The sequence below is a fragment of the Mus caroli genome, chromosome 10 (assembly GCF_900094665.2).
Source record: "Mus caroli chromosome 10, CAROLI_EIJ_v1.1, whole genome shotgun sequence".
Taxonomy (NCBI): domain Eukaryota; kingdom Metazoa; phylum Chordata; class Mammalia; order Rodentia; family Muridae; genus Mus; species Mus caroli.
In genome coordinates this window covers 87,720,332-87,732,367 of record NC_034579.1, presented here as the reverse complement: position 1 = coordinate 87,732,367, position 12,036 = coordinate 87,720,332, and the positions used below count along the sequence as shown (strand labels likewise).

General features: G+C 43.1%; 2 protein-coding genes across 3 annotated transcripts in view; one reads left to right on the top strand and one right to left on the bottom strand.

Moving 5' to 3' along the window:
* The window catches only part of Fgd6 (FYVE, RhoGEF and PH domain containing 6), a 107,143-nt gene extending 105,154 nt beyond the window's left edge, over positions 1–1,989 (bottom strand). The window contains exon 1 of the mRNA XM_021174937.1: positions 1,681–1,989. Within this exon, the coding sequence (XP_021030596.1) occupies positions 1,681–1,696 (16 nt within the window). The 5' untranslated portion in view covers positions 1,697–1,989. The remainder of the gene's footprint in view (positions 1–1,680) is intronic.
* Positions 1,990–2,185: 196 nt separating this feature from the next.
* The window catches only part of Vezt (vezatin, adherens junctions transmembrane protein), a 65,479-nt gene continuing 55,628 nt past the window's right edge, over positions 2,186–12,036 (top strand). For both annotated transcript variants that reach the window (XM_021174869.1, XM_021174868.2), the window contains exon 1: positions 2,186–2,323. In XM_021174869.1, coding sequence (XP_021030528.1) covers positions 2,288–2,323 — 36 coding nt within the window. In that variant the 5' untranslated portion in view covers positions 2,186–2,287. The remainder of the gene's footprint in view (positions 2,324–12,036) is intronic.

Genomic DNA, 12,036 nt, shown 5'->3' with positions numbered 1-12,036 from the left:
CCCCCACACACACACACAACTTGCAAGGACAATGTATGTATAACTTTATATAATAGGCAGGAAAGAGAAACCTCAGTCCTCTTCCGTATCCCCCTAGATGTAACAAAAACTTACAATAAAGCTCATCAAATCGGTGAGCAAAAAAGTAGTTAATGATTCTCAGCAAGCCATTCTTAAAAAAAAAAAAAAATCAACTAACTCAGCTAGACACAGGAAGTGTCTCTCTTTTAAATACCACAAAAATGCTGTGGATTTCCTTAATTGTAAAGTTGATAAGTCTAAAAATAGCTAGCCTTGTTCTGGATTAATTTGAAGAAAACAATCGTAAACTTCCAGGCTGAATTCTAGAAATTTTAATTATTGTTTTAAGTTTTTATTTTAAATTAATTATATTAATTCAGTCATTTTAAAAAGCTGAACGATGGTGAGGGTACAGAAATTTGGGCTGAAAACGATCCGTTGTTTAAATGGAACACATCCCAAAACTGAGAGAAACGTTTGTAAATAACTCAGTGCATGATGATCACGTGATTAATGCACATCACTTCAAAGAGAAAAAAGGTCTCACTGTCTTATTGTTACTAATTTCTTGCCTGTTTGAAGTAATCCGGATTTTGCCTAGCAGTGTGACTCCTTCAAGGCTTTAGAAGTACAAATCAGAACACTTAGTGTGTGTGCTCTCCTGACAGTTTTCAAGTTGCAGGAATGTTAAACAAACGCCAAAAAAGCAAAGAAAATTTAATCTGATACTTAAGTGCTAATTCTAGACCTAACTGAAGTGAAACTTTACGCTCTTTTACTACAAAATCTCTCATCAAAGTTTCTTCAGATGTGGATAAAGATGCCTTTAATATATTCCATACCTTAGTAAATTCTGGTTTTGAAAATGTGCTGTGTTCTTATAAAGAGACTGTCCCTTGGACACTTAAATTTGGAAGATTAGAAACTGTTCCTTAAAAAGGTCGCAACACAATGAGCCGAAGTGCTTAAATTCACACAAAGGTAAGGAGAGGCTTTGTCATTTGGGTGAGTGGAAAGGAGACAGACTGAAAATAGGGCTTTGTTTACACAGTCCAGGTACGGGGGGTGGGGGGTGGGGGGGATAGAAGGAAGGAAGGAAGGAAGGAAGGAAGGAAGGAAGGAAGGAAGGAAGGAAGGAAAAGGTAAGGATGAGCAAAAAACAGGGAGGGGTAGGTGCAGGGGAGGGGGCAACTCGGTTTTGTTTTATTTTACCAACTAATAGTCCATACTCAGATAATAGGGCTCAAAACACCAGGGTGCGAACAGCTCTGTTCAACCCTCCTTACAAGCGCGAAGAGTTTCAGTCAATAAATACTAGGTTTTCAAGCAACGCGGGCTAGTGGCGGAGTTTCTTCAACTCGCTGGAAAACTGTCCTAGCTTAGAATAAATGACTCCTCCGCACCGGACTCCACGCTTCCCACACCGCGCACAGGCAGCGACAGCGCCTAAGTCACGGAACCCGAGCAAGCTCCGCGACGCCGTCCCATCACCTGGGCTCAGGGGTCCGGGGGGCGCATCCCGGGGACCCCACAGCGGGCGCGGCGCGGGCGACCGGCGCCAGCCCCGCACCGGCCACCCGCGGGGAACGCAGCGGGAGCCCGAGCCCGCCGGCGCCCGCCGCGACTACTCCCCAGCCCGGCGCGAGCGCGGCCACTTACCCGCGGCAGAAGTCATGACTGCCCCGCGCGACTCACGCCCTCAGTCCATGGCTCCCGTTCAGTCCACACTCCCCAGAGTTTGAGCAGAAGACAAAAGTCCCCGCAGCGCCCACATTCCGTCCCGCACCGCCTGAGCGCCTCACAAAGGACGGACGCCGGCTCCCGCGACCCTCCGGCGGACCCGGGCGCTAGCGGCCAGCGACAGGGGGACGTGCACGAGCGCCGCTCCGCCGCGCTCCGGGACGACCGCCAGGCGCGCGCACGAGAGGCGATCACAGCGGCTTCGCGGACGCGCGCCCCACCTCAACTCGAGAGAAAAATCCGCGCTCCAGGCGCCCCCTGGTAGCCAGGGGATGTAAAAGGCAGACAAAAGCCATAGCTCTCTCCAATAAGAGCTCTGGAACGCCCGCCCGCTCCCGCCCCTCCAGCCTACACGCTCATCCTCTTCTCCAATAAGCAGGTCGGGAAGGGGCGTGGGTCGCGATGCATGCCGGGAGTTGTAGTTTTCAGTGCCCCCCCGAGGTGGGCAGGAGCCGAAGCCTGGGTGCTGCCCGCCCTCCTGCCTTCATTTCCCATCGTGCTGAGGCGGGTGGTATGGCGGAGAAGGATGACACCGGAGTTTGACGAAGAGGTGGTTTTTGAGGTGAGGAGAAAATGGTGGGGAGTGTGGACCGTCTTTGTTTCCGAAGGACTAAAGGAAGAGCGAGGAGGCAAAGCGATTCAGAGGGGAGGGATAGGGTGACTGGCGCCTGCGGGCCTGGGTCCCCAATCCTCCGCTGTTTCGGGGCCTACTCGCTGCAGCCGCCTGACAGGTATAGCTCAGGAGATCCTGGCGTGGCTGGCCTCTGCCCCGAGCTCGCCCAGAATTCCCAGACCCGGCGCAATTGACCGGCCCTGGGCGGGAGCCTTGATCGGTCCTTACCCTATGGCTGCACCGCCCTGGACTGCGCCTCGTTGGGGCGGGGCCGAAACGTGCTGGATATTCTGTCTACTACTTAACCTCATTCGCTTTTTATCTTTGATTTTTGCGGGCCTGTTAATCCATAAGTGCCTCCGGTCATCATCATCATCATCAAGGTGTGGCCTCTGGAATGCAGGCAGGCAGCAGGTGCCTTTCTATGTGGGGTTTAAGGTCTGTTAAGTGAGACCTGTGGCCAATGGTGTGAGCTCTCAGCGTCTCAGCACCTAGGTTCCATTCTTTTGTCCTTGCTGTTGCGCTAAGTGTAGCCAGTTCTGAATGGAAGCTCTGGTCTGGATGTGAATGCTTTTGTGTTGGACTATTTTAAGATGTCTCTGCCATCTTGAATTTAAAAAATAAAGCCTAGTGGCTTTAGTGCCATTTTTCCCCCATCAGACCAGTCAATACCCACACCCTGGAATGTGTATGTGTATGTATTGAATATGTAAGCCATACTTTCCCTCAGCCAACTAGATTTCAGGGAATTCATACAAGAGAAAGAGAAGAAATCCCCCGTGGTGTATAATGGGAGGGTGAGGTACGGTACAGAATGTGAAGTATTGAGATATCTAAAAACTGCCCGTGGAAGCATAATTTGGAACCCGTTGTCCGTTCTTAGCACTTTAAAAAGCTACACCCAGCAAGTGATACCCTAGGTAAATCTTCAGCTCTCAATGAAATTAGGAAGATAGATGGGAGAAAATGTACTCCAGGAGAAGGATTTTATGTATGCCAAAGATCGGGGTGGGGTGACAATATTGAACGAGCAGTTTTAGGGGCTGGAGTATGGAGGGTTGCAAAATCACTTAATATAACTACAGTATCGAGGAGGGAAATATGACTGCTTTGCTATTATGAAGGGTCTAGATATGAGGACTTGAATAGAGAGGACAAAGGCATACATTTTGGAAGTCAGAAAAATTAATACTGACGTGGATATTCATCTCTAATATGAAATTGAGGGAATGGCTACAGATTGAATGTGGGAGGTAAAGAGGAGAAAAAAGTAGGTGGCTGAATTTTTTATTTTTTACCCTGCTTTCCACATAATAAGCGTGGTTTTGGTTTGCAGAGTTTTATTGGTCTGGGGATGTAGTTCAATGGGTAGAGTGCTTGGCTTGAATGCACAAGTCTCTTGGTTCAATTGGCAGCGCCACATAAACCTGATAGGGTGGTATACACATGCCTGGGATTCCAGCACTCAAAAGGTACTTTTGATGCCTTACGAGCATCATAAGAACTTCAAAGTTATCAGCTACTTAGTGAGTTAGAGACGAGGGTGAGATAGGAGAGACCCTATCTTAAAAAACATTTTGTTACAAAAGATAAAGCAAAAAAAAAAAAAAAAAAAAAGATCTTGGAAGTTTTTTCTGTTCAAATGTGTGACTATGTTTGCATGGGATTTTGTTTTGTTTTGTTTTTCTAGTGTGAAAGATGTACCACAGAGTTTTGAATCTTTTCAGAGATAGAAAGGGTCTTAGTATGGAATCCAAGCTGGTCTTGAACTTTGAACTCTCCCATCTTAGCCTCCTGGGATTATAGGTGTATCCCATCATGTCCCACAATAATATAAACATTATATTTCTAAGATTTACATTTATAGATTTATTAAGCATTTAAAAATGTATTTATTTACAATTTTGGTGCTAGGGATTGAACTCATGGCTTTCCCATGCTTAATAAGTATTCTACACCCTCAACCTAGCTTCTTAAAAATTGATTTACATGAATTCTCCTTCTGTTTTCTGTCCTATTGATCAGTGCATTGCTTTTATGTTTTATTATTTTATGTGCATGGATAGTTTGCCTGCATGGATGTCTATGCACCACATGTGTGCTTGGTGCTCTTGGAGACTAGAAAAGTGTGTGAGATCCCTATATCTAGAGTTATAAACAGTTGTGAGCCAACATGTGGGTGCTGGTGACAGCCCCCCCACCCCTGTCCTCTGGAAGAGCAATCAATGCTCTTAACATCTCGTTAGCCTCTGCATGAATTATTCATCTACTGCTTTGCCATTATCATATATGTAGACATACTGTTCCAGCTCTCTGCTTAACTTTTTGATTATTGTCACACGAGAGTATACATAAGGCATATACACATGCCAAGAGCGTACACAACGATGGGCGTGCGAATAATAAGTGGAACATCACTAACACCACTGCCTCCTTCCTGCTGTTTGCCAGTCTCTGGTTCCCACCTCAAGGATAAGTATTACTCAGAATGACTAACCCAGATTAGTTCCATCTGCTCTTACTGTCTGTACACTGTCAGGCATCACTTACATACTTTCTTTTTCTTTTTCCTTGCTGCTTTGTGACATTCATTTATATGATTACCTATGCGTTTTATTTTGATACAGTATTCCATGTGACTATATGGCTCTTTTTAATCAGGTCTTCTGAAGGATGGACATTAGGTAGTTTCTGCTTTGAGATTGTTGTAAATAGTATTACTGAGGACCTTTCTTTATTACTATTATTGATAATGTATGTATGAGTACATTGCCTCTGTCTTCAGACACACCAGAAGAGAGCATCAAATCCCATTACAGGTGGTTGTGAGCCACCATGTGGTTGCTGGGAATTGAACTCAAGACCTCGGGAAGAACAGTCAGTGCTCTTAACCCCTGAGCCAATGTGCAGTTTTGGTAAGCATATTTTTTTGTTGGGTATGTACTTAGAACTGAAAATGCTAAATTATAGAAAAGAGATGTATTTGCCTTACATAGATACTCTAAAGCAGTTATGGACACTCCTGTCAGCAGCATGTAAGAGGTCTCCTTTTACCATATCCTCACCAGCACTCTTTCAGCTTTTGTATCCGTCTGATAGATGTGTATTGTTATTTTCGTGTGTTTTTCATTTCTGTATCGTCAGTATGGAACTTAAGATGACCACTGTGAGTCTTTACATTGGTTTTTCTCTTACTATTAAAGAAACTGCGTACAAAGGTACAGTTCCTTCATTGTAATCTACCCGACATCTCTTAGGGTGTATGTATGTGGCTTCTGCACATTTTTAAAAATAAATTTTTATTACATGTGTGCGTGCGTGCGTGCGTGCACGCGCGCGCGCATATGGAGGTCAGAAGCCAATTTACAAGTGTTGATTCTCAACTTCTACCATGTAGGACCTGAAGTCAAATTCATGACGTGGCAGCAAGTCCCTTTGTCCACTGAGCCATCTCAGTGGCAGCTTCTGTACTCTTAACAGTTCATTGCAAAGAATACAATCTCCTAAATTCATTCAAATCCACTTGATCTTTTTTTCTTGTATGTATGGATAATGCTCCAAGGAAATACTTGTGTAACCCTAAAATCACAAAGATGTTTTCTCTAAAAGTTTTGGCCTTTTACAATTGATCTGCTATTTTTTTCCCCAACATGAATATCTGGTTGGCCTGGCATCATCATTTCCCCCACTAAAATATGTTGCCTGTGTTATAAATTGGAGCACCACCTTGTTTTATTGAGACAGGCCTCACTATGTAGTCCTGGCTGGCCTGGAACTCACTATGTAGACTAGCTAGTTCAGACTCACAGAGGTGGTATCCTTGCCTCCTGAAAGCTGGCACCACTCCCTCCCCCTCCCCACCCCTTCCCTTCTGAAGGCCGACTATCACTCTGTAAGCCAGGCTTCCCTCAATACTTGTGATCCTCCTGCCTCAGTCTCCAAAGTGGATAACAGTCATGTGCTGTCACCCCTGGGCAGGTGTTTGCTTTGTTTTCCCCTGTGTCATAGGATTTTCCTTAGCATGCCTTCGGGTTCTTGACTCACTGTCCCATATGACTATTGAAACGATGACCTTGAAAATTTCAGCCTTTAACAAACCTAGGGAAATTTTGTTTGCGATCACATTAAATACGTAGATTAGTTTTGGGAAATCTGACACCTTTGTAATATTGACTCTTCTAATCCAAAACATGTATTTCCTGCCTTGTGCTTTTGTTGCTTCACCTTGAATCGAGATCTTTGGCCAGACTGTGTATATTTTCTACTGCCAGTGTATGATCGCCTTCTCTAAGCAGTCAGCCTTCGATCTCTTTTGTTGTGACGTAAAACTGATTTTAAAAATTGAGAATTATCTCTTCCTTGAAACTAGAGCTAAGTTGGCCAAAAGAAGAGAGAATTTATGTTGTGGTAAGTATTTAACCTCAATTGGGGTATGGGTCATTACGTTCCAGATAAAAACACAAAACTTTTCTATTTATAGTAAGCTTTAAAGTACTAGATATCTACCTTCTATGCTATTATGTCTGCCTCCCTGCCAGTGACCCCAAGATATGACGCTGTGTTCCACCTGGGCTGCTCTTACTCCAACTGGCCAGCCCTTATGGGTAGTTCTCATGAGCCCTTACCCCATAGTGTCTTCTCTCCTTTGCACCTTCTCTCTCTTCTCTCCTCTCCTCAAACCCCAAGCCTGGGAACCAAAACTTCCAACCAATAGTTTTAAATTAAGGAGCAAGGTCACATACCATCACTTGGTGAACATGAGGATTCTCCCATCCCTGAGATCATCCCAGAAGTAACCAGAGCTTGGGGGCCAGTATTAGCATTACAATACATAGCAAAAGACCAGATCTCAGTAAATACATTCTATCAGTCTGTTTGTTTTATAGTGATAATTTTATACTTTGATTTTTTTTCTTTTGAGAGGTATTATAATAGAAAAGAATAGATTCTGAAGCAGGAAGTTCTATTTCAGCTATTTATTAGCTAATGTGACTTTGAGCAAGTCGCTTATCTCAGCTTCAAGTTTCTCAATAGTCTATCAAAATAATAAAATCTACTTTGGAGTAATGATAAATATTAAGTGATTGACTATAACAATTGCTTAGACCTGCCACATTATAAGCATTCAGCAGGTATTATTAGAATTTTCTATCTAGCTAATTGTCCTATATCCAGGTTAGCACTTTTCCTCCCTTTGTTATTTTGAGACAGTTTAAGTATGTGTGTAGCTCAGGTTGACTTGAACTGGTGGTATTCCTCCTGCCTCTGCCTCATGCCATGATTACATGTGTGCATCACCACATCCAACTGTCTCTGTCTGTTTTGAGACAGGGTCTCACTGCGATCCCCTGGCTGGCCTAGAAGCTGTCATATAGGCCTAGGCTGGCCCCAGACTTACAGACTTACCCTGCCTATCTCTGCTTCCCTCCCAGTGCTGCACTGAAAGGCATACACTACCGTGACCAGCCAGCTTTTCTTATTAAGAGTAGTTCCTTAGTTTTTAAGTCTCATTTATGAGACTAGACTATGCAGAACTTATTATGTACAGTGTTTATGCCTTTTCTTTTTATATTCCATAGATAATTTCAGCTTATCATATAGACAAAGTTACTGGTTTAGTTCGCTCAGTTAAATATAATCTGTAATATCTATTTATTTATCTATCTATCTATTTATTTATTTATTTATTTTTGAGACAGGGTTTCTCTGTATACCCTGACTGTCCTGGAACTTACTTTGTAGACCAGGCTGTCCTCAGACTCACAGAGATGCACTTGCCTCTGCCTCCCAAGTACACCACCATCAGGCTTCTTTTTTATATTCTATAGATTTCCAGCCTTTCAGATAGACTGTTCAAAGAATTGGTTATTGGCTTTCTTTGACAGGAAGTTATGGTATTCCATAGACTTAAAGGCTAAGGGAAGAAAGTATTTCTGGAATACAGTCAAAGTTCAAGTTAAAAGGGAAGAAAATACCCAAAGGAGTTGTGGTTTTAGGTAGAGGAATGCAGTCAACTACTGCTATGTAGGTTTTCCTACTGACTAAATCCAGCTGGGATGGAGATGGTAAAGGAATACAGGTTGATATTGATCAAAACAGTTAGGGTTAGAATTACAAGTCTGAGAGACACATGGAGAAAAAGAGTCACCCATGACGCACATCCCTTACCCAAACTAAACTAAGTCATGGGCTAAAGAAGAATTAAGATGGAAATCACAAAACTGTGAGGCGAACTACCCTTCATAATTCATGAAATACAGCCAAAGCAATACTCATAGGACGATTTATAGTCTTACAAGTTATTTCCAGAATACAGGGGGTTAACTCATGAAGCTGAGGAAAACCAAGCCAAATAAACATAAGGAATCTATGCAATTCTGTAAAGTAGCAGAATTTTTAAATGTGTAGAAAGCTTACATTTTTTTTCAAAGAATTAAAAATTGCCCAGCTATGGTGGTACACACCTTTTATCCCATCATTCGGGAGGCAGATCTCTGAGTTTGAAACCAGCCTGGTCTACAGAGCAAGTTCTGATACAGCCAGGGCTACACAGAGAAACTCTGTCTCAAAAAGCAAAACTAAATAAATACATGACTTAATTAATTAATAATAAAGAACAATAAGAGAAGTGGCACAAATTAACATTGTATGCTCTAATTAGTTTAGAATGATAATCATTGCCATACTGTCTCTGACCTGCCAGCTCCTGAGTGATGGCACAAAGATGTATTATCCTTTATTATAGCTTAGGCCTTAGTTGGCTACCTTCCAGCTAGCTCTAACCTGAGTCATTCTAGTCCACGTCTGCCTTGTGGCCCGTTACCTCTCATTCAGTCCTGGCATCTGTTCTTTCCATCTCTGCGCCACAGTGACAAAATCCCTGTGCCTGATTCTTCTCCAGAGTTCCTGTCTCTGCCCAGAAGTCTTACCTTTCCTCTCCTGCTCAGCTACTGGCTAGCAGCTCTTTATTGAGCCAATCAGAAGGTGATGGAGGTATATATTTATGAAATATCAGGCAGGTGATGAGCCACAAAAGAACAATAACAAAGCCTGCCCAGGACTCAGCTCTCTGCTGTACAGAAGTCAACATTTGAATAATACAAAGACAACCTTTATACGTGCACAAAAAGATTACCCAACAAGTAATCCAGTGGCACGCCTGTTGCTTCTTCATGATTTTACCTGCAGTAATAAATTCACTTGAATAGGAGACAGTATACATCAGAGAAAGCTGTGGCCATTGGGCTGTTGTGCAGAAATTCAAAAGATCGGAAAGGCCAAACCTTAAACCTTAAAGAAGATTCATCCCTTTATCAGTCCAGATGTTATAGGCCCACAGCATCTGCAATCTTTAGGATTCTGTACAGTATTATCTTCTAACCAGTGACCTGTTAGCGTATAACTATGACTTTTCAAAACGTCTAGCAGACTAGTAGTTAGGCTTTTGTCTCCTCCAAACCAGTTACTCTTTTACAGATATTTAATTTTGGATCATTAGGCTTCTTTTAATACATTGTCATAAAATACATAAAAATGTTAGGTAAGATTTTCTGCAAAGGCAGTATTCAAATTTTGAACTGTAGGCTTCATTGGTTGTCCAGAACATATTACGGCACTACCAATGAATTCAAAAGCAATGAGCTATGTACCCATATTGAATACACAGCCAACAAGTTAAAAGGTTTTTCCCAGGACACTACAAGTCTAGTCAATGTTAACTCAGCCATCACTGGCCATGAGTCTGTTTTACAGTATGTTCAGCTTTTAAAACTCTGTGCAACTACAGGGTCTTCAAGGAAAAACCAATCCAGGTCTTAAAGCATATGATTCCTCAGACCCCAAACACTACCAGGAGCCCCTCACCCAGGACTCGGGCCAGCTCACCGAGGCTGTGCACAGTTCCTAGTTAAACTCTTCTGAGCAGAAAACTAACACCTGTTTCCTGCCAGCTATGATTTGCCTCTCACTCAGCCAGCGCATTGTATTCAGATTGTGCTAATTAGCCCTGTTTGTAGATACTCAGTCCTGGAACAGTGAAACAAAATTCCCAGAAAAGAAAAGCTACACATGTGCCAAACATTCTACAAGGCCAACTGACTGATTGTAGAGAACTAGACTCTTACAGGTTGGAAGCCAAATTTATCTTGAGCTGTCTTTGTCCCTCTAGATAACCATTTATTGCTCACCTCTGTGTGACATCCTTGTGATTAATAGATAAATCTATTGGGAGTGTTTAAACAGACCCCTAGCTTCCACCAACTCAAAGGCCAAGAATGGCATCAGATAGTATCTGAGGCCAGGAGCAGAAAGTGGGATCAAGAATGCCCATTATTCTGTTACTGTAAGCACTTCATGAAACTATTGCCATGCTGGAACCCAGTGTTTGGGGTAACCTGGATCCATGTTCTCCTGCCACCATCCCTGGTATTTGGTTCCAGAATAAACTGCTTCTTTTTGTGTGTATTTCTGTAAGTGTAATGTGATGTATGGGTATGTATGTAGATATATATATATATATATATATATATATATGCAAGCATTCATGTGTATTAGTTCAGGTGGGCATCATGCCACAACATAGGTCAGAGGACAAATTGGTTATAGGTTCTTACCTTCCCCCTTGTTTGAGGCAAAAGTATCTCGTTGTTCAATACTGTGGATGCCAGGCTAGCTAGTCCATGAGCCTCGGGAGTTTCTTGTCTCTTCCTTCCATCTCTCCATCTCTTAAACTATAAGCATGAGATACTATACCTAGTTTATATGATGAATTCTCAAGATTTGAAATTATGGTCGTCAGCCTTATGTGGGATAGCTTTACCCACTGAGCCATCCCACCAGCCCCAAAATAAACGATCTTTTTAACCCCCTTTGAAATGAGAGATGTGTGAGAGAGATTGCAGTGAGTCATTGGTTTGATGCATCTGTATCAGCTGTAAACAGAAGCCTATCTATACCCAAAAGGAAATTTTATGTCAGTGGTTAGCTCATTGTACAGATCACTGTTGCAGTCCTCATAAAACAGAGAACCCTTGGGCATAACGAAGCAGAGAGTGGCATGGTGATGCAAGCCTGCAATGCCTACCTCGAGGGACTCAGACAGGAGGATTGCACATTTGAGATGAGCATGAACTTTGTAGTAGAACTGTATCTCAAAAAAAAACAAGAGAGGGAGAGAATGTGAACCCCTGCTCTCCTTCCACCTGCCAGATCTCTGACAGATGCCCCCAACTGGGAGACTTCAAATTTACATCCAGGTTAGCAGCAAGATTAGTCAGGGTCAAGTGTAGCTTACCCATGTCTATGATACAAGAGGCATGCTGCATTTGAGAGGTCCGCCGGAGGCTCAGTAAGTCAGACTACTACAGCAGCCAGAGGCCCAGCCTCTCCTCCCCGGGAAAGCTTGCCAGTGTGTTACATGCATTTGGTGTAATACTGTGCACTCTAATGCTATTGCAGAGTCGGAAGTCCAGCTCATACATGTCACACACTTTCCCAGAGAGGCTCATACCACACTAAAATAAAAAAGGGTTAGTTTTGAACGGCATTCCAAGAATATCCTTTTTAAAAACTTTCACCGGGCGTGGTGGCGCACGCCTTTAATCCCAGCACTTGGGAGGCAGAGGCAGGCGGATTTCTGAGTTCGAGGACAGCCTGGTCTACAA